Source organism: Falco peregrinus, chromosome 1 (assembly GCF_023634155.1).
Source record: "Falco peregrinus isolate bFalPer1 chromosome 1, bFalPer1.pri, whole genome shotgun sequence".
Classification (NCBI taxonomy): Eukaryota; Metazoa; Chordata; class Aves; order Falconiformes; family Falconidae; genus Falco; species Falco peregrinus.
Window position 1 is genome coordinate 115530862 of NC_073721.1, and position 23614 is coordinate 115554475.

At 39.3% G+C, this 23614-nt stretch overlaps 1 protein-coding gene across 3 annotated transcripts in view; it reads right to left on the minus strand.

The window, feature by feature from the left end:
• Positions 1 to 23614, minus strand: part of FBN1 (fibrillin 1) — a 157593-nt gene that overhangs the window by 43999 nt on the left and 89980 nt on the right. For all 3 annotated transcript variants that reach the window (XM_055813633.1, XM_055813643.1, XM_055813626.1), the window contains exons 20-32: positions 20868 to 20993; positions 20088 to 20207; positions 18979 to 19116; positions 17946 to 17996; positions 15202 to 15327; positions 14147 to 14371; positions 12747 to 12872; positions 12526 to 12654; positions 11912 to 12037; positions 11651 to 11776; positions 10635 to 10757; positions 6858 to 6983; positions 5920 to 6045 (exon numbers count right to left, since the gene is read on the minus strand). In XM_055813633.1, coding sequence (XP_055669608.1) covers positions 5920 to 6045; positions 6858 to 6983; positions 10635 to 10757; positions 11651 to 11776; positions 11912 to 12037; positions 12526 to 12654; positions 12747 to 12872; positions 14147 to 14371; positions 15202 to 15327; positions 17946 to 17996; positions 18979 to 19116; positions 20088 to 20207; positions 20868 to 20993 — 1668 coding nt within the window. The remainder of the gene's footprint in view (positions 1 to 5919; positions 6046 to 6857; positions 6984 to 10634; positions 10758 to 11650; positions 11777 to 11911; positions 12038 to 12525; positions 12655 to 12746; positions 12873 to 14146; positions 14372 to 15201; positions 15328 to 17945; positions 17997 to 18978; positions 19117 to 20087; positions 20208 to 20867; positions 20994 to 23614) is intronic.

The window sequence follows — 23614 nt, forward strand, 5'->3', positions numbered from 1 at the left end:
TTTTAACCTTTACAGGATTTTAAAACCTCAACTGTTAAACCACTGCTAACATTAAGATTGCACTGTATTTGATTATTTGATGCTTTGAAACATACAATCACATGCTTCCTTATACCCTGCGGAGCACAACAAAACACCACAAAAAACATCATCAGTGGAGAGATTTCTGCCAAGAATTTTTTTAAACCACCAGCAAACACAAACAGTAACTTGCATGGAACAGCTACACCGCAATGAAGTCATGCTCGGGCTCAAATTTAAGGCAATCTAAAACAAATTTTCAACTCTACATAAAATGACTGTGGACTCCATCCCATCCCACCTTGCACTAACACTCTGCACCTGAGAGCCCCCCTTAACATCTCTCAGTGGAACAGCAGCACAGTGACACTAGTGCCCTTGCACTTGTTCTCCTGTCAGCTGTTTGACACACTCACTAAAAGCTTGGAAACTTCTGTGGGATGAAAGTTGTGAACACAAATCTATATCCAAACACAGGTATTTATAATGGGATCAACTTTCTCAGAGATTATCCACTGAAATGCCATTCCACTTGCTTTGAACAAAATCCTGAAATCCTTTTCAGCTTCTTTCCAGAAAAAAAAATATCAACAGATTTCAATGCTTTCTGCCTGGGTAAAGATCAAACAGGGAATGCAAAATATATTGTCTAATACCATCTACTTTTATAGGGACATTGCAGGGCTTATTTCATTGACGCATGGAAAGGTTTTCAGATACTTAAATGAAAGCTGATTGAGGCATATAAAATACCATCACTGGCTTCATCCCAGATTTTACTTATTTTCAAAGCTATCTGCATTTAACTCAGATGTTGTTTTACTATAATCCTTATTCTCTCCTTTCATTGCACAGCTGAGATATAAGCCTAAATTTATTGCATGGCAATTATTTCCAAGGCAAAAGAGATCTCAGACCAAACACGCTCCTGTGTAAACGGGGCAGTGAAATCAATGGAATTTATGCCTGCTTGTACTGGAGCTTAATATGGATTTATGCTGCCATAAGTATTGAATTACAGCTTCACAGAATGAAACAGAAAGGAGAAGTTGAGCTCTGTAGAGGAAAAATTAACTCAACATAAATGTCTTTAATAAGAGCAAGAGTCCAGATTGTGCTGTCTGCATGGCAGTACAAACAGTACTACACTCTTCAAATACTCCAACTTTTTTCATATAATTGTTTGAAGAGAAAAGCGTCACTTGGTCTGAGTGAAGGTATCATGACCCAAAGCGTGCACAGGAGGACGCTACTTGAGTCAGGGTTTTACACAATGGTGGCCTATTCCCATTGACTTCAGGGGGACTGCCACTAAAGAGTAAAGGAGTGAGTCACTGATTTATATCAACCTTTTCTTTCTGCCTCCAGTATGAGGCCGTGACAAGCCAAGGAAAATAAAGACATTCCAATCCGAGACTGACACTGCATCCTCAGCTGGTCCCACTGTGCCCCAGTCCTGCTGCACACATGTTCTCAGCTTTGTAATTGCACAATTCCCATTAATACTAAGGGAGTTGTCTGCCTACAACAGATGAGAATACGCACAATAAATAATATGCAGATCTGACATCATAACAATCCCAAGCACTCTGGGGAAAAAAACCTGTCAGTCACTCTATTTTGTTGGCTCCTTCGGTTCTCTTCTCTGAACAAATATTTTTTCTCTCGAGCCTCTGGCAATTAATAAAGCGTCTCTCCAATTAATGACAGAGGCACAGATTTTTGGAGCTGCGGATGTGCAGCAAAAATACGTGTCGTATATACCTGTCATGTTGGCACTACGCTTGCAAACACGGCAACCAAAGGAAACAAACAGCTAGCCAGGACCTGCTAGCATCCCTGTGCAGTCTTGAAGTGGATCATTAAACTTGGCCAGAGAGGAACATGGGGCTAAGTCACCGTATTCTCACCTATACTCTGGAAGCACCCAAGTCATTCCTCTGCGTTTGACCAGAATGAGAGTGAACATTAACACATGAAAACTCATACATTCATCACAGGGCATGAAATCCTCAAGGAACTCTGTGTACCATTTACATTTTTTGTTAGGTTTCATTGGGGCTTCAATAGTCTATAAGGGTTCTTAGCAAAGCGTGAATTTAATTGAGACTCCACCTATCTATCAGCACTGTTTGTCAGGAATTCTGCAAATCCTTTAAGCATTTTCTGACATTTTAATGTTTTTGGCGCTCTCTGCGTATCTGTGCATTTTATTGCACAGACATTTCACTGGCATTTCAAGCCTGGGCCCAATTCCCACGGGGCCAGTCGTCTGGTGGAAGTCACAAGGCATTTCCTCCTCCTGGGTCGCTGCCCATGTAATCAGGCAGGTAAAACAGAGGCTTTTCAGAGGGAGAACACAGGGAGTTTCAACTTAGCGCTCACACAAGTAGAAAAATATACGGAAAAATTCCTCTATTCTGATCTCTATACATGTAGAATTGTTTTGACTTTTGGAATCACTCTTGGATTTTATTCAGCATACTGCACTGTAAGCACCTCCTGGAGTTTCACATGGGGCAGTTCAGATTTGCCTGCTATTCATCCTTACGTCATCAGCCTGGGGCGCAGCATGTTATGGCTGGAGAGACGCCTACTCACAATACACTCCTTCTGTGACACCCCCATTTGGCGGGCAGCATCTTCGTAGTATTATCTTCTGGTATTTGGCCTGACACAGCCAGCTCCCAGATTCACAAAGGGAAATGGATTTGTTTCACTGATACCAGAACTCTCTAGTGCCATCAAGACTGAAACACAACGTATTATTAATGGCCAGAAGCCAAAGATAGGAGAGAGGCAAGCACATTATACAAGTCACAAAATGTTACGGACCTATTTCTGAGGGCAAATGACAGGAATCACCTTTTCTTTTCACACTATCAGGTGATGTCTTTGTAACTATCTTTATAACTATTTATAACTATGTTATTGTCAACCATGCAAGTATGAAGTGTGTGCCCACTCTTCATTTATCTACTAGGGTCATCATTACTGGATGACAGCAAGCAATACTCAAGACCAAACTCTAACCTCATACCCCACACCAGGCAAGGCTGCAGCTGAACATCTCCCACTAGTCTTTCTCCAAACAGCATGGCCCTTGCAGAGTCAGAGCCTGGTCTCAGCCCTCCAGCTCCATGAGCCTGCTGTGGAGAAATCCAGCTGACTTTTAAAGCACATTTATTTTTGACCAGATGACTGCCTTGGGCAACTTCTGCCCCCAGGTTCACCTCGTTCAGTTTGACTTTGTAAAGAGCACCTTAAGCATGTGCAGGCACAGATCCACCAGGAGCAAACAGGAGGTCTGTGCACACAGCTGGAACTGGCAAGGATGGCTGGGAGAGAGTCCGATCAGAGAAGAATTTGTTCCTCTGTGAAAACGTCAGGGCAAGTAAATTTACAGGCAATACTCCAGAGTGGTGACGAATCACAAAATACAAATGCCAAGTGCCAATACAGGATTTCATTTCTGCACAAGTACATGTATACTTTATTGACAGAAAAAGCAGAGACAAGGTATTTGTCATAAAGCTGGGCAATCTGGAACTGGGATAGGGGAACACTCTGCAATCTTCTCTCTAGTGGCTATGTACCATTGTCTGCCTAGAAAAATCTAAAATTAACTGCTCCGAGTCAGTCTTGCCACAGTTTGCCTTGTGAAGAGAAATTAAACCATTTGTGGCACTTTGCCTAGGAAACCTGCATCTATGATGTATATTTTTGCATATTTTTTTAAAAATTCTATTTTTGTTACTAAACTATGTTCACAATCTTACTGAGAATCAAGGAGGGGGTAACAAACATCTGTGTGGGATTGGAATGTAGAGTCAGTAGGTGGATTCTGAATACTATTAAATGATTGGGAAAAAAAGCATGTTTATTTGTTAAAATGGAAAAAATTAGTAATGACAAGGGAGCTTAAATATTTAGACAAAACTCTAATGGAACCCAGAGGATGTTATTTAGTTATTCTCATGAAACAGAGTACCTCCCATTCAAAGGGTTGTACACATTTTTGTAATTTTTTTCCACGGGAGTTCCTAAAACCCGTGGATGCTTTTGATCTGTCTGTAAGACAAGAATTGAATCCTGAGGTCAAGATGCTGTTGGCAAGGTCGCTGCAGAAGAAGTCTTGAAGGATGCTCTTATGTACCCGAGCTTGGGAACTTCAGCTCTGCTCTAATACTGCACAAACATGAGGTGAGGGAATTCAAAAGTCTCCACCAGTGAATCAGACTTTTTAAAAACCAGAATGTGAGAAACTGCACACCCTAGTCACAATGGCATCTGTATCCATACAGTTTCTTCAGCGTGAAACCAACCTACAAAGTTCCTGCTCTGCTTCCTCCCTTATATAAATACAAAAGATTTTGGTGATTTATTTCGGTCCCATCTCAGCTGTATCAGCATAACTGGTACTTCACCATTTTGTCTTATACCACTGGCCTCTCTCAAATTACTGAGCCCCCCTACGGCATCTTTTGTAATTGGTGGTGTTCTGCTGGTTTTCCTGGTGAGTGCCATCCTCCTTGGGACACTGGCTTATAGCCAAAAGCAGCAGAGGATGGGCTGAGGGAAAGGTAAAGATGTATGAGGCGGTGGGAAGAGACTACATGCAGACAGCATCCCTCCAGGGGGCTGTCCTTGGCTAGGACCAGGAGGCAGGGATTTCCCTGCCTCACTGTTAACAAGGAAGCATTGCTTGGGACATTTGCCACTACCCTGCGTCACGTAATGCCAGAATGGTGGCTACTGCCAGGCACTTCCCCAGAAGCCATACCTCAGATTCCTCCCTTGCCTCCATGACCTTTTCTGTCTTTTGCCTTCTACTAATTGCTTCATCTTCCCTGACTGCTCCTTACGCTGGGAGTGACAGCTGCGCCACGTGTAACTGATCAGCACTCAGCACGAGGGTGTTCAGGTCTAGAGTACTGAAGATCTTCATATAATTTAGCACAGAAACAAAGAACATTGAAAAGTTGGTCTACAGGGTACAATTAGGGATTTCTTGGATTTAGATCAGTTCATATGTAAGTCAAAGGCAGCTGTTACTAACACACAACTATTCCTCCACCGTCCAATACGCAAAGTACAACTCCAGCTCTCAGATTGTTCTACGAGAGCTGTAAAAAACCAGCTTCATATATTTGGGGCACTTACATTTCTGGCAATGTCTTTGAGACAAACTTTTATTATTAGTCTGCCCTTATTATGCACAGTTAATAATATATTTTTGTGTTTACCCTAAGCCTACATTAAAAATTGTATTAAACATATGTTTGCATTCATATTTGGGCAAAGTCTAAGACTCTCAACACCTTGGCTTGAGACACCAGCACTAGGATTATTAATGTCATGGCCTCCGAGCCTATATATTTGAATCATTTCTGTTTGCTGGCAATACATGAAATAATGCAAATTTTCATTTTGCTGATATAATGCAGTTGAGTAGCTGTATTGTTGCCACTTCGCAAAACCTGAAAATATATTTTAGCATATATTTCAAGCTATCAGTGATTGCCAAAATAACACTTGGAACAGATACCTGTTATTTGCATGCATAGTATACAATTAACTAATCCAAATGCACTGAGGTCCTCAGAGTCTGTCAAATTTCAGGCAATGGCATTTTCTGTTCTCTTAGACCAACAACAATGCAGTAATAAGCCCAATTTTGTTCCCAGTGGGCATTTTGTCACTCGTTTCAGCCGAAGCAGCATCAGGCTGAATGTTGTGCCACTGAAGTCCAGCAGAGCACAAGCTCAGAAAATTTGGGTAAGAGATACAATATTTAGTGAAAAGAAGCACAGTGAGAGGAAGTTTTGAACACTAGAAAAAAGGGCACGCAGACTCATGAGTTTAACTGGAAATTAATAATTAGACTTTAAAACATACCTGTGCAACCAGTTGTGCCTTTCTTGCCTGAATAACCCATATCACAATGACAGATAAACGAGCCTTTTGTATTCTCACAGGTTCCACTCAGACAGATGTTTGGATGCAGATCACACTCGTTAACATCTAAAAAAAACCCCATGAATTAAGATTTATTACATAAAATTCTTAGAAAGTAACTGGCAAAATCTCTTGGGATACGATGTTTTGGTACAAAAATGGGTCTAGGTATTCAAAGAGAAAACTGCTTAGGTTAGTTATTCTTTACCTAGCGTATATTTTGAGGTCTGGTTTAACACTGCTATATTAACATACCTTTAATTCCAACTCTCCTTAAAAACAGAGACTAAGATTCAGCATATTATCCAAAGAATGACAATGACTATTTATTGATGCTTTCTATGTATACGTATGTGTGTGTATACACATTTATATATTACATATATAATCTAGTTTTGTACATACGTTTCTCCTCAAATACACTACAGATTTTTAATTTAAATGTGAAAATTTCATTTTGGAGATACATTGTTTCATGACTTTTGTTCTACCAAGGTACAGCACCTGCACATAGTTTTGTCTTGGAGACAAGTTTAAATCAGGACTGGTGATTTATCTTGCTAGAAATTTTCCATGCTGTCACTCACCAGCATTTCCTTTCTGCAAGGACTCTCAGCTGCATAAAACCCTCACAGGAAGAGGGCCCAAAGATATGATGCTATAGATCACCATGTTTGCATCCTGATCTACAAGGTTATAGAGATTACACCTGCATTTGATAAACATAGCTTGTGCAAAGGGGCTGGTCCTTATGGTCAGGTGGCCAAAATTAGGGCATAAAAGCAATAAATACCATTTTCTGCCTTATTGGAAATAGTGCCTTAATAAATAATTTTTCCCTGGTTAATGCAGATTGGAATACATGTACTTTCACTTACCTATGCAAGTCTTCATGTCTTCAGATGCCATGAATCCATCATAGCAAAGACACCTGTATTCTCCTGGAATGTTTGTACACTGGCCTCCATCACAGATGTTAGGATTGTCTTCACACTCGTCAATATCTACAGGGAAAAATCAGATTAAAATATGCTAACTTTATGCAATGCAACCAAGCATAATCATGGCAAGCAAACATTTTAATGCTCTGATAAACATGAAAAAGCTTGAATCCTTGAAAATAACCAAACAGTACATTGCAAAATTGTCTTGATGAGTAAGTTGATCATCTTCAGCTGAAGTCAGTGGCAAACATTCTGACTCCAATGGGAACAGGAACCAACTTTACAGGTAAAAAAGTCATTGACAGAAAAAACCAAAACAAACAGAACCTTTGTCACACCACATGGCCACATACAATTGGAGATTCTTGGATACAATCCATCATTGTTGAGGTCAATGGAAGCTCTAAGTCAAATTCAGTGACAAAAATATTGGACTTTACAGAGCTTAAAAAAGCTATCAGACATGCAGAATACCTCTACAGGTCTCAAGGGTGGTGACAAACTGGAACACAGAGTCAAACTCATGATGCGAATAATTACAGTACATACATTTATTTCACTAAGAGGTTTTACTGGATTTTTTTAGCATTTCAGCTGACTGAACATCCTCTAGCATGTAGGTTGTTTTCTCAATTCATTAAATTGGCCATCACTGATTGGGGCCAAGCTGCATATACTTTATTATATTAATGCAGCCATGCTAAGGTCTGGAATCTTTCAGAGTCCCTAGGGTTATATTAGTGTTCCTTGTAAAAATCCCTAGAATCTCCCTGTGTCAGCACCAACTCAGACCAGCAAGAGCAAAAATCAGAAACTCTGCCTAGTGATACCATGGGAAAAAAATCAGCACAAAAAGGACAAGATTCAGGAACCCTCTCCAAGACAAAGGGTGTAACTCATTATCAGACCCGTCTATTGTGGATTGCAGTAATTATGCAGCTGCAGAAAATGAACTCACTTTAACTTAAAATATTATGTTCGTTATTCTGCATTTCTAGCAGCTAGTGCTTGTGTGGATACACAGCTTCTACAAGGAAGAAGGCTGACCAGTCCCTGTTCATCTTAACAAGCAAATAATGTTGGCATGGACATTAGCCTGAAAATGTTAATTTGGAATGGAATTTGAATTAAAATGCAAAATTAAGCTCTAGAAATGGGGATAATAATGACAGAAATAAAGAACTTTATTTACTAACCTGTCACTGTACTAATTTCACAGTTGGGGGAAAATCAGCTGACAAAGAACCTGTTGTTTCTCCTAATTGAGCTGATTATTTATGCATAACCTCACCAATTCAAACCTGACCTAGTACTGAACTGAACAGCATTCTTACCAGCTCTATTATCAAGAAATATATTCTGTAATGGCTTCCAGCTTTGTGTGATGTTAAAGATAAAGACATGTTCACACAGACAACAAACTGAAAATGTAAAATAGGTGTTTCACATACTCAGGTCACAGTACTACTGTATCTTGTACCATGCGAAACCAGCTACTGCAATAAAACCAGATATTCAGCACAATGAGTAGAAAATGTCACAAAATACATTTTTTCTTATTTTTCACGCAGTTTGGGTAGAGGCAAAATTTCAGCATGCAGATTTTGAATATTCACCAGATGTTTATATATGTAATTAACATCTCTTCAAGAGAAGGCAGCAGCATTTTTAGATACTAAAGGTTGGTAAAGGCAACCCCTCACATTTCTAGATATTTTCTTAGGCAGAGTTTGACTTGACATCCACAGGTATCTGGTGTTTCTGCTATTTAAACCTTTTTATGTGTTGGCTATCGCATACAAGTGCTTCTTAGAGGAGAGTATGAAAATCAATAGCTAATAGCTATTACTGGCTGCCTATGAATGAAATTCTATTTTTCAGGGTCAAGGTTGGATATAAATATGCAAAAATTCACAACTAAGATCAGATGCTTTTTTATTCCTCACCCAGGTAACATCAGACTACAAATTTCTATGGGCATGTTTGTGGTCAAGTTAACATGTGGACAAATCACTGAGAAATCTGTCCCTGCCCCACAGCACAGGCAATTGCTTTCTCCATTTTTAATTCTGAGAAGGGAAAGATGATACTTTTCTATTCCAAAGATTTTAGTTTAATACACAGGAAGGTGCTCTAAATGATCCACTCTGGTTTTGGGTTTAGGTAAGTCTTTGGGTGGCTAAGGGCAAGCAGGAGTAAAGCACAGAACTGTTTCTAGCCAGCAGACTTGAGATCCCTAAGACTGTCCAAGTATACACTTGGGTCATTTGGTTCCCAGTCAAGCCAAGAAGATGAAAACAGAAAAGAGGCTCAGAGACCCCTGCTTCCCCCCTCCTCCCTTCCCTCTCATGTCCTTCTAATCCTGTCACTTGGGTTTTGATTTTGGCTGAGGCACTATTTTGGTCAACTGGTTTTATTTTTGCATTGAAAAAGTGCCCCAAACACCAATGTTTTTGTATTATCTTGCCTTTTTCAGAAACTTGACCTAAAGCAAACTATTTCTAATCTAAATATTTTAGGTTTTAAAATACTTAATTTCAGGGTCAGCCAAATTTGCACTTTTCCTAGTTGATTTCTTTCTTTGAACAAGGGTCCAATGCTTGAAGATCAGCTACTTTACATCTTTCTGCCAGTGTAAGCTACAATGGGGGGGCAAACTACATTTAACGATGCTTTAAGGCTCTTTTATCCTTTGGAATGGTAGTGAGTGAGCTCGAGGCAATTGAGACCCTGGTCAGAGGTCTATAAATATTTACAAATTCTAAATGTGAGCTCTCTCTATTAATTCAGTATAGAAAACCCTCCATTTGTTCAACTATACAGGCAATTCTATTCCAAGGGATTAACCCTGTTAATTTTCTTATGCTTCTCAATAAGCTCTTGAATGGAATTGGCACACAGCTGGCAAAAATTCACATGCCTCAGCAGCCCAGTGATTGTGCAGCAAGAAGAGTAGGACAGAATTATCTTTCCAGTAACCTATGTGGAAATCACCGAGTACAATTCACTTACTGGGATTATGACTCCCAGACTCCAAAAGGAGAACATTTGACTGTTACAGAGCTCTGAAAGTTTTCTCGCAAATCCTGATTAGAGCTGTATCCTAAGAAAGATTCATACTAGAAATATTCAGATTTCAGTTTGTCTGAAAGTCATTCAGTTTTGAAGTAATGCAGTATGCTTGCATTTGACTAAACAAAGAATTAAAGATAGTAACTTTCTTGCTTGCTTAAAAGCTGGTAACACACAACCACAGAACAAGGCAATCAGCTCATTTTCTAGCATTCCTATCTATTTTGTCTCAAATATAACCATACATTACACATGCAGACCATTTTGGCTTCTGTTTATGATGATCCTTTCCGTTGACTTCAACACATTATGGATTCACATCTAATATAATACCTTAAGGGAGAAAATCTCTCTCTTACTGAAAAAATGACAGCTTTTTGTTACAAAACTTAGAATCAACTTGTACACCTTCTGAAACGATAAAGAATCAATTCCCTTTGAACCAATTCAGTCTGCAGTTGCCCAATTCCATTAGTTTGGAGATGTTTACTTAGAAAAAGAATTTCACTTTCCATGCATTACTACTTTTTTTTTTTTTCAATATATTTGTTACAATAGAATTAATCTTAAAAAGAAGCTCCGTTTTTAAACTATTGAAATAAACACTTCCAGCAGAAAACTTCCCAAAATCTCTCTTACCAGTACATGTCCTGTGGTCTGGCATGAGTGCAAAGCCTTGTTTACAGCTACATTCATAGCTGCCCTCTGAGTTTGTACAGAAGTTCTCACAGCCGCCATTCATTATACTGCACTCATCAATATCTAAAAAGGAGAAAATTACAGTTAAACCCCACAGTACCTTATACTGTAAAGTACATTTCAAGGACACACTTTGAGTCAGCTTTCCAGAACAGCTTCGGTCCACAATCTACACCTGGTATTTGTACACTCCTTGAACATTCATTCAGGTGTTTGGAAATATAGGCATGGGGATGGATGTCAGGCAAACCAGGGAGGGAAAAAGATGGTATTACCTGATTGCATATATAAATACCTCTACAGTTCTCTTTCTGCACATAAAAATATAACTGCTGGGTTACCACAGTATCATGAAGGCAGCAAAGTTTTTATAAGGATCAAGGGAAAAAAATATCAACTGGGCAGAATTAAAGCCAGTGGACTTTTCATGTGGTTTTGTGTTGCACAATAGAACGTATGCACATAAGAGTGCACAATACATGATTTAAGCTAAGTGTTGTTTACAAAATGTGGCTTTAAAGAAAAAGTTACTGGAAAGGCCCTGTATTTGAGACAGTTGCAGACCAAATTAGGAAATATTTCAATTGAACCACATGATTCTACTCCATAGTCTGTCAGAAATGCTGATTTTTACTAAAATACATAACTCAGGATTTAACACAGCACTCCCTCTTAATGATCAAAATCTGAAGTCTTAGGCCATTTAAAATAGTATGCTGTTTTATGTACCATGACTGATTTACTGGAGAAAATAAGCGATAACACAGTGAACTGTAGTGCTGCCATAATTGCGTTCATTCCTAGCAATAATTGAAGTGCACATTTTGGGTATTTTGCAAATTATTTTGACAGACTGTGTTAGATTTGTGAACCACCATTAAAAATGCCTTTATACAACTTAACTTTTGTTTTATCTTCCCTATTCACTAGAGATCCTGTGTAGATTTTGTCCTTACCAACACAGTATAACTTGTCAGGTGTCGACTGATATCCAGGGTTACAAGCACACTGATATTTTCCGATCAGGTTGACACAACGTCCATTTCGGCACAAACTGGTGCTTAGGTCACATTCATTTATGTCTGTTGCGAAAGAAGACAGGAACACATTTTAGGTCTGAATGAAAATGATACTAAAGCAAACATTATAAATGCATGTGCAGCACATGAGAGGTATACAAAGCTGTGCACGATAGTGATTTTGCCTGTATGTCTCACCTATACACGCAGAGATATTTGGTGATATCTGATGGCCTGGAGGACAATCGCACCGAAAACTTCCCTCCGTGTTGATGCAGGTGCCACCTCGGCAGAGAAGGGGATTGCGCTGACACTCGTCGATGTCTGTGGGGAGAAGGGAAGGCACATCACTGCAGGGGCCAGCACTGCAACAGCGAGAGCCCATCCCTCCCCACTGCCTGCTACCCATCACAGCACTGTCTCTTTAGGTTGGCTCTGGAGCCTTTCTTATAGCTAGTTATCCTTCACACCACAGTGCAGTTAAAATAGAATTAAAAGAGGCTTCTTCTAAATTTTCATCTAGTCTAATTTCAAAGTTCAGGGTGGTGTCCCACTTAGCAAAATGGGGATTGTGGGGATAAACTTAATATCCTAAAATACTGACCCTCACTCATTTATGCTTTGGCATCCTGCAGAAGCAGTAAATTCACATTTGGGGTGGAAATCAAGCTAAAGTGAACTTTAGTAAGACTCACAAAATAAGAGGGGCCTAAACCCAGGTGCAATCAAACCTTAAAAAAAAATACAAAATAAACAAAAAATAAACCATACATAGCATACTATTGCACATCTGTGATCTATAAAAAACATACCCATGCAGTTTTTCATCATCATAAATCCACTTTCATAGCCTTCAAAACATTCACATTCAAAGTCTCCAGGAGTATTGACACAGATGCCTTGGCCACAAAGATCAGGAGAGATGCGGCATTCATCAATATCTGTAACACAAAACACACCCACCATATTTTCAAAGGAGTTTAGTTTTTCCATTTCAAATCAAAGTTATGAGACACATATCCATGCACTTTACCTGTGCAATTCCTCTCTTCAGAATCAAGGGCAAATCCACTGTCACATCTACACTTAAAACTGCCAATGGTATTTCTGCATTTTCCATGGGTACAAAGACCGGGGACCATTTTACATTCATTGATATCTAAAAATGGAACAGTGAGGACATATCATCATTTCATACAAAAACAGTGCACAAAAGAACAGTGTCAACTTCAGAGCTCATCCTTTCTCATAATAATAACCCCTCCTTTTGGGAAAATTGTGGATCACACTACATAAACCAAGACTGACTTCTACCTGACCAACAAAGTAGACACTCGGCACTGGAACTTCCAAGAGCACTTTCTGCCAGAAAATATTAGTCTTCCCTTTGTCCTGCAGAATCTGATTTGCAGCTCATAGAAGTTAACAGTAAGATTTCAGTGGACAGAGGATCAAACCTACAAGGGCAAAGGGAACTTCCAAAAGAACCACTCTGTCTTCTGGTTTCCAAGAAAAAAACATGACTTCCATGAGTCACAGAAAACATAATGAGCATAAATAAAAGCATATGTCACTTTTCTTTATGGTTAATTAATGACTTAGTAACTGTTCATAAAACTAAGGCTGACACTAACAGCAGCAATTGCCATTCATATGTATTTTCTCCTCCTTTCAGACTTCAGAATGTTTAATTTATGGGGTAATGGGCTTTCTTTATAAACATATTCACATCAATTTGTGCTTCTGACATTGTCCAGCTTAACCCCACTGGCAACTCCAGAAAGATGGCTTTCAGCACATGATGCTAGGATATTGCTGTGTGATTTCCATTTAATGCTGGAAGTTTACCAATAACACTCGTAACAATACTTGGTTTACAGTAAATTAAATTCTGCTGATTTGAGCTATCATCCTGGAAACATTTTTCTTTACTTCTCCAAGTAGCTCCACAAGAAATTCCTAATATTATTCACCCTCCCTTGCCTGCTCCACAGTAGAATTAAAGTTATTGCACCCTGCACAGGTAAGGTGCTCTTTCAATACATCCAAAGGTGATTGCTCAGTTTGTTCCGGTTCTTGTACTTCAGGGTGCCAGGTTTTCAGAGTTACTCCATCAGCCATATGCACCAATAGGTGCAACACAGGAGGCAAAGTCAGACACAATTTAACCTCTCTAGCAGGGACACAAATTTAATGTTTTGAGGCTGCAGTATAATACCGTATTTAATGGTCTGTCAGACAGACTAGATTATTTTATGTTTTATTCTGGCCTTAATTTCTATAAAATCTAACTGGATTTTCAAACGTGTCTTATGGCAAGTGAAATCCCTGACTGTCACTGAAATCTTCAAACCCACAGAAATTGTCCAAGGGAAGAGTAAAATGAAAAGCCAGCAGGATTTGCTGGCAACAAACCACAAAGGGATCACATACCTTTAGAGAAAGGTTTCCCAGTTATCTCTATCTTAGTAGAGAACCCAGATCCTCTAGGACAAAGAGCTTCAAATTCAGGTGACCCCTTCAGAGGGCACTCCTCACACTCAAAGCCCCACGCTGCCCCCACTGAACAGCAGCAAGCATCCATTCGGTGTCGGCCTGGTATTTGAGAGGTGCACTGCTCATCTTCATGCTGCAGGTAGCAACTCTCCAAGCGAATGTCTGTTGGGCAATTGAACAACATGTTGAGAGAGAAAGAGAAAATTTAGTTCACCGCAGAGGAATCCTTTTCCAGAATCCCTTCACAGGACAGTTTGCTTCATGTTTTTATGGACTTACAGGAGCGTACCAAGCACACTGCATAATTTCTAACAGCAAAATATTAATGCTAAACTCAGGAATTAAGCATTGAAGTAAATTTGAAGCACTATTCTGAAAAATTGTGCTCAACGCTTGAAGTAGATTTTGGATCAGAAGAGGATTTTAAGCATTCCAGCTTACCATACCATACATATATAGGGCCTTTTAATTACTACAAGCTATGTCTTGTTCTGAGATGTCTTACACATTTACTGTCTTGAAGGGACAAAGGTGCTTTGGATGGACAGCATACAGAACTTCGATATTCTGTTGCACCCTCCATTAAGGCATACAGTGTGGCTAGGAACACCACATCCCTTCTCAGACACCTGAGTCCCAGCCCACAGTGGTTTCCCCTCCCCGACTCTTCCAAACTCAGTGATTTCAGTGAGGTTGCGGATGAAGAGTGCTGAGAGCACAGATTATGTGTAGGGAGTTGTCAGATGAACAATCTAGAACTCAAGCAATGCTATTCACTAGCTAGCAGATGGTGATGGGCTTTAGCTACTACCATTGGAATCTGTTCATATTCTAGTTGAATGAAGTTCATGTCCCTGACTGATTCCATTTGAAAATTACTTCTGTGGACAAAAATAATGTTCCTTACTTGTAAGAACACATACAGCACTAATATTGGTCACCATACAGATTTGTTCTTCCCTAGGAGACCTGTAAGTGGAATTAATACCTACCAAGACATGTCCGTCCAGAAGCATCTAAAGTCATTCCATTAGGGCACTGGCAGACAAACGATCCCAAGGTATTGACACACTGCCCATTTGTACAGACTCCAGGAAACACCTCACATTCATTTACATCTATTTCCAAACAAAATGTGAATAAAAGTAGTCACTAGCATGCTAATAAATATCATTTAGCATTGAACAAATCAGAAAAAAATATGAACATTCTAATGTTTGTTTTTAAGGTAAAATACAAAATTACAGCAGTTTACACGCCTTGACAAAACTCCAAAGGTTTAGGATTTCCTATGCAAGTCAGCCAGAACCAATTAATTACAGAAAACTGCTGATGATTGGAAATAATACATGTTGCTTTTTGCCATTCCTACATATACTGAAATCAAACTCAAAAGTAACAAAAAAAGGAGAGGCATTTAAAGATTATATCAATTTTCACACTCACTGTGGGCCAGACTTTTGAAGCAAATGGGCAAAGACAGACAAAGGCAAGTGCATAATGAGATTATAAATTATTCCAATGAGATTAAGGTATACTGTATTTTTTTACTGGGTTTTAATATTTATTTATTTTTTTTAATGTTTGTGTCTTATCAGGCACACCTCTGCCTGTCTCGAAACTACAGCACTGTTTGAAATCTGGCCCTATGGCCTTGTCAGCAATTAGTAACTTTATATAGATTAAAATAAACTCCTTAAGACTGCACACAGAGTTTAGCTTCATTAAGTAAAGATTATATTTAAGTGGTAAATTTTATACTTTTGGATCAGGATAATTTGATTAACTGTGTTAGCTTGGCCTGGGCATAAATAAATGTTTAGTAACCTAAATGTGGGGGCCTCCCACTTTTTTGTGAAAATCATATGCTTCACGACTGTCCCTTTAGGAAAAAGCCTCCAGTATTAAATATGGCCCAAGATGAAGCATGACAATTTTTAAGACAGGAGAGGACAAGAACAAGAAATGAAAAAAGAATGACTCCGACAATCTATAGCTGAGCACTCATGTGTAGGGCAATCAAGAAAAGGGTAGGCTGGACTCGCGAGGCCTCCAGACAACGTTCCTGGTGCAGACAGACTCTGCAGCTCTCAAACCGCATGAAGCAGGGCGGAGGATAAATATGGGGTGGACATCAGCAGCCTCTGCCCTTGAACAGGTATTATAAATAAATGGCCCATATTGACTGGAAAGCAGAAAGTAAAGCCAGTGGACTATTAGAAACCACTGAAATCCAGCTCACGGCCTGTGAGCAATATTCCAGCTGACAACTCCAGGGCTCACCCGTAAACTAGAGGAACACTGCCAATTTAGCTTGCTTATTTCCTTGCACAAGGTCCATTACTCATTTTGCATGGGCTGTGTATGGGAGAACTGAGTATCACCTTTTGGGAATGAAGCTTACTCCCTTGCCCTGTCTCTCACTTGCCAGTACATTTCCTAGAGGTCTTTCTCTGCCTTGAAAAATGCTTATGTTGGTTGAAACCAAAATACGGCTTCAGTATGTTAAAAGCAGGGGAAACCCCTCTGAAAAATCCAGGGATATCCAGGTACCATGGAAATGAGAAAGATTAAAGCATATAATAGATGTAATCCAAAGTGCTGGTAAAGGAAATGCTGAAAACACTTATGGCTACATCTTGGAAGGATAAACTTTCCATCCCAGCAGTGTTGAAAATGTTCTAAGACTTTCCTTGTGAAGAAAGATAGGTGGGGCCACTTTCCCCCCCCCCCCCCCTCTTTTCTTTCACTTACACACTCCAGAAAGTGTTGCTGAGGTCAGATAAGTTATGTACAGTGGGTCTGCAGCACAGACATGCCAAGGTATTCGGTCATAATTTGGAAAGCAAAGAATATGTGTGAGGGTGTTCCTCTTTTTTTTTAATTTTATTTTATTTTTTGTTAAGGGGAAAAACAATGTTTCTTTATGGAAGCTACATATGGGAGTAATTTTTAAAAAATATTTTAACTGCAGTGTCATGTCAGATGTTGTCAGTCAGGCTGACCCACAGCAGTTTGAGACACTGAGCTTCTGCATATTATGGAAATATGCAGTACTTTTCCAGGGGTTCAAATCAATTCAAAGGAAGATGAAATAGGGTGGGACCTTCAATTCTCACAGAATAGTATAGAGTCATCTCATACCAAGTAAAAAGCTACACATTTAAAACATCTTTAATCTCCTCTTTAACCAAAGTTTAACTGTGTCCTGATGCCTTTTTTTTGTGCTTTTTAATAAGACAATGAAACTACGCTTTGGAACATGTCTGATTTCATATAATGTTGCATGGAAGAAAGCCAAGGTTAAGGGGGAAAAAAAAAACCAACCCAAAAAACACTTTCATGTCAAATCTAGTTTTTAAACATTCTTTTTCTAAGTATAGAAATGATTTGTCATACCACTGTACCAATAATGCCGTGTTTTATAACATACATAAGATACATACTTTGCCCAAATAAGTTACTCAGTTAACAGTATTTGAAGAGAGAGTACCATCTCATTACACTGGTAGACACTATATTTGCAAGTGTGTGCTTTAAGATACACTGTGAGCATGTAGGAATACCAAACAAACTGAAAGCAAATTCATCCCTGACATAACTCTAATGAAGTCAATTGAACTACAGGAGGTAAAAATTTGGCATAGTGTTCCTCTATGCTAAATTAACCACTTAAATCAAAACACCAGCATTTTTTCATTCAAGCTCTGATTTCTGTTAAGGCAACAATAAATACCTTCACACAATGTTCCTCTTATTCTTGAATATCCTTTTTGACATATCGGGTCTGTAAAACAAACAAAATGAACTTTTAGAATGCTACAGTCCCAAACTCACCATTATCTTATTGTGCAAAACTGATCATGTGAAATATTATCTACAGTTGATTGCTATGAGAAGTCTAAGTGCTTACACAGTATCTCAGTATTTTCTGAAATAACAGAGATAAGATGGGGCAACTACATAAACTACATAGTGTCAGCCATTATCCTCTTCTGCTTCCCATGTGTCTTAGCTAGCTAACCCGAAAGTGGTTATATGATTCTTGCTTCATTCAAATCAATTAATTCATTTAACTTGATCACGGCACATTACAGCTCTATTTGCCACGGATGGATGAGGATGAATTCTGCTAAGATATACAGGGTGAACTTAACCAAAGAGCTGAACAAATTAGCAGCTTTCAGCATATAGAAGTGACAACCCACACACATTTCTGCATTCATTGGCTCACCCTTGGGTTCCCAGCTCATCCCACAGTTCAGCCTAATTATCAAGTGAATATGCAGAGACCTCAACCCATTTCTTGATCAACTGTATGATTCTCTAGGTCACCAGTTAATCTACAGAGTATAACAACAAGGGCTACTCCCTCTCCTCCCTCCATTACCACACCAAAGATCCATTTGTTGCAAACATTTTTCTTAGGAGCTCTGGGGAACATGCATCTATTGCTACATCATTAGGAACTCTAGATCACTAATTATGACAAAAATGCTAAAGTAATACTTCAAGTTACAGACTGTAGGTGTGGTCCCTTCCCTTCAGAATTTAAACTTGTAAAATGTTCACTATAAAATCAAGAGGAAGAACCTTCCATAGCTACATGCTACTTCTCAAATACTTAAGACTTCCCTTTTTCAGGCTGAATGACTGCTTGATAGTACAAGTTGCTTGTCTAGCCTGTGCCCAAACTTCTATGACAATAATCTGGACCACCCTCAGAATAGGAAAAATCCTAGGGTCCGGAGGAAAATGAACAGTGTTACCTCGTTCACATGGTGTACACGGGCTTCCCCAAGCAGCACCTAGTGAGGAACAACACTGAGACTTCAGAGTTGCTCCATTGATATTTATTTCACATCTTCCATCCACTATGTTCTGCCAACAGGTGCCCTTAACAGTTTCTGTTTGGAAAAAAAACCAGTGTATTGTCATACAGATTGTTTAGCATTATACATTAATATATTTGCAAACGCATGTGAATTTAACCATGAAGAAGAATCATCCTTTCATTATAACTTACTACATCAGATCTGAATTTATTTCAAAAGCTCTTGAAATTTATCCTTCTTTATGCTGGACTATAGCCTGAAATCATCCCAGCACAGAGCCCTTGCAAATCCTAGCTCATGCTTATTGGCCTCAACAGGGAATATCTCAACACCATTCAAAATCTGAGTCACTGTATTTATTATGACTTAGATTAGAGGCACATGTAGAAGAGTGGGGTAGATATGAGCCCCTCCTAGATCTTCCATTAATCTATCAGATTCTCCAGTCTGGATATGTGATCCTCCTATATAGGAAGTAGCAGGAGAGAGCTAAGGATCAGACGGAAATCTAGTTCTACAGTTTTCCTCACTGACTAGGCAACAGCTATAAATTACTGTCCCTCCAAACAGGTAAGGGAAGAAATTACAAGTCCATAGAGTATCTGAGTCACAGCATTGTCCGTGGCTGCTCTTGAGCTGGTCTGGACTGTATACAACTTACTCATGCTCCACCTCAAATAGAAAACGGGCCTTTCTAGAGGGCAGATCTTAACGAGAACATGTCCACCTCTCTTGCAGGAAGAATTAAGCTGGTGAGCATAGTCCTGAAGAAGTAGTCTTGGCATTTCTGTATTTCTTACAAAAAATTTCATCTCTCTTTCAAATTTAACATGGAAGCATACCCCACTCCCAAGTGCTAGCCACACTATGTACCCACAGTAACAGTGAAAACAAATACTTTGTTAACATTGTTTCTTAATGTTTTTCCACCAGATTTATCTATACAAGTTATTTTAAAATATTTCCTAAACTTAGTGTATGATGTTTGTATGCCACTGGACATTTTCAACCAGCAAACGTAAAATCTTTGCAAGAATAAATACCTATGCAGATGGTTCTCGTTGTGTCCAAAGTACTTTCAGGAGAACATTCACAAGCAAAAGAGCCTGGTGTGTTCTTGCACACCCCATTAACGCAGGGGTTAGATTCACACTCATCAATATCTAGAAGAGAAACACACTGCCGTTAGTGCCAGGAAGCATTAACAAAAGTACATATGGCCTTTTTCAGCTTAGGGAAAAATGGAAGAAGCTTTCCTCATGACCAGTTTTCCTGATACTCTGTTTTTCTATTATGAAACTCTTCACAATAGACCAATGATGCATGTGCCCTAAAGACACACTAACACGTTAGAACATTAAAACTTCGAACTTGGAAGCAGTATCGCATTTTTCCATGATACCCAGCTATTGTCCTGCTTCATGGCAATGGAGAGTATTGTTTAAATGATCTGATACACATCCTGTCTGCGGCTCAAAAAGGGTTCAAACTAGGAGCTGTCTGGCTCTGTTCTCCACACAAGGTAACAGATTTGTATAACTTGGTTCTTCTCAAGTTTCCCTCACCCTTGGCACAGTGTGGGCCTGCTGGTAGCAGTCAATAAGGAGAGGGCTAGTACACACCTAACAGGCTATTCCACGAGGCTATCTAACATTTTCATTTTGGCCTTCTCTCTTCTCATTCCCCTACCTCCCCATATAATTTCCTCATGGTTTTTTTAGTTCTACATATTATATCCTCATCAAGGTTCAAAGTCTTTCTGGCATAATCTGAGAACAATCCAAAAGAATAAAACCGGGACAAAATGGAGTGTTACCAATTACCTTCACATGTCTTTAGGTCAGGAGTATATACAAATCCTTTTGGACAGGTGCAGGTGAAACTTCCAGGGGTATTTCTGCATTGCCCGTTGTCACAAAGCAGCATGTTCAATGCACATTCATCGATGTCTATAATGAAAATCAAGAACTTTTTAAGAAACAAACATTTCTGGAATAGAAGCCAGGACAGAATTTCCCTCCCAACAGCCACATTTTGTTAGATTTTGTGTATATGGAGAGGAGGAGGAGACAAGGCAGAGGCAGGGGAGGGAGGGAGGAAGGGAGAGAGACTAAAAAGATTTCTAGATTCTTTTCGTAGACAACAGGCTTGGAATTATTTCAAATGGAAACGACCATACCAAATAAAGTAACACTAAAGATCCCACGTGCACCTTCCTTCTTCATGAAAACTATCATTAAAAATAATAGTTCTACGAATCACAACCACACAAATACTACCTAGAGAAAAATAAACATTTTAATTTTGGTTTTTAAAGGGGGGGGACCACACAACACACCCACCCTTCTCTGTCTATTTTTGTTGAATTTTTCCTGAGCTTTATTCTTTAGCAGACTGCTTTGCTTTTGTAAGAGCTCATAGTTCCTTTCTACATATATTCATAATATGTGACAGCCACACTATCGTTCAAAATAAAGCTGAGAATCTCACTTTCATCTTGCCTATATTGTGAAACAGGTTTATGCAGTCTCTGATTCCCTGCACAGCAGCCCCCACAGTCATGAAAGAAACAAGGAGATGATTGGTTTGGAAAGGTTTGCTGGTCATTCTGGTCTTTAAATCACCATTTTTTCCAAGCTGGCTCTGAACTGTCTTAGATGTTATGGTTAACAAGGCCAATGTAAGTCTACACTTGCTTCAGAGGTGAAAAATTTAAATAGAAACGCTAGTACTAAATTTCAAGAGCCCTTAGGAAATCTTTGGAAGAGCTGTGGTCATTAGAGAGAAGTTGGAAGAAGGTGGCACTGGGCCATGAATGGCAGGTGAAGACCAAGACCAGGAGAGACCCCGAGAGCAGACAGCAACAATTGGCTAAGTCAGAGAGGCCTCCGAAAGTGTTGAGAGAAGTTGGGAAGACTCAGAGGGTCAGCGCAGCAGCTGGGAACAGCAAAAGTGCTAGGAAAAAGCAGGGAGATTTGCAGAATAAAACAGACCATGTGGGAAGCTTCACAGGAGTTCAGAAAAATTGAGAGAGGGCCAGGTGGAACATTATGGAAGAATGGGAAACAGCTGTGATGGAGCATGGATGTGGGCTGCAACAGGGTGGGCTGAGGAGCAGCTGGAAAACTCACAGATGGATGGGGAGAAGAGAAGGCATGCCATAAACTATGGGCAGAAACTGAAATGGGACATGGATAATTAAAGCCAAAGAAGCAAATGGGAAAATGGGATGAATTACAGCATGACTTTTATCAAAGATAGGTCAACTCTCATTTTTTTAAAAATAAGATAGTGGACAGTTTAGACTGGGATAACACAGATGACTTAAGCTATTAAGGTTTAAGCAGAGAATACAGAACCCAAATAAAATTATTATGTAAGCTGGAGATAACAGGAAGGAATTTAAGAACTTTAAGGTGGTTCCAGAGCTGGCTGAAGGAGAGATTACAGTAGGGTATATTGAAAAGGGGAGTAATCACAATGGAGAGAGGATATTAGCAGTGCCTTTTGGGGATCAGTCTTGGGACTAGTCCTATAAAATATTCATTGTAATACAGAAACAAAAAATGAACAGAATCAAAAACTGAGGACAACACTAAGCTGGAAGTTATTACCAATACAGAGAATCATGCAAGACTAAATTAATCTTGACAATATGAATGAGAGTAATAAGATGAAATATAATCACCAGTATTCAAAACTTTGCAATTAGGGACCAATAACAATAACATGCTATAAACCAGAACTCATCAGTTGAAGGCTATCAACAAGAGAAAACTCTGGATGTAGAGCCCAATTAGAGGTTAAACTTTGATCCCGAAGTATAACATGTATTTGAGAAAAGACTAATGCACTCTAGAATCAGTTTAGGCAGGATATTCCTAGGGGCAGTGGAGAATTGCTAGCACCACTATACAAGGCACTGGTCAGACCTCATCCAAACACTGTATACTGGTCAGATCAGTCGTGTTCAAGAGAAGCCTTCAGCCTCTGCTTTTATGAAAAGACTGAAAGTGTGGATTTGGATAGTTAGCCAACAGAATTTAAGAAAGGATATGATGATTCTTCATAAATACTTCAGGGATAAGTGCTGACATGGTGCTAAGTCAAAGGATAATATTAGTACAACATCAACTGGCAATAAAATGGTCACAAATAAATTTTAACAGGAAACCAGAAGAAATTTCTAATCAGTTGTGCAAAGGAGGTCTGGAACAATGCACCAATGCATGAGTGGAAGAAAGGAATCTAAAGGGTTTTAAGTTATGGCCTTTCAATGGGACAGTGTAATGGAACAAGAGAATTGCCAGAATTAAAATTTGTAACAGGAGTCTGCAGGCATCTAATGGGATTTTTAACATCCCAGATAAGTGTGAGAAGAGACTGGACTGCTACTTATTGAATTCTTTTTATCCCATGCCACAGTGCTTCCACTGGTCACCTCTAAGGAGTAAGAAGAATTTATTTCACCTCTTCTGTGATGAAAAATTTGGCTTTAGATTTTATTTCACTTGTACAGCACAGGAAATCAGCCCTAGCTAGAGACACCATGCCATCAGATTCTTTTGCT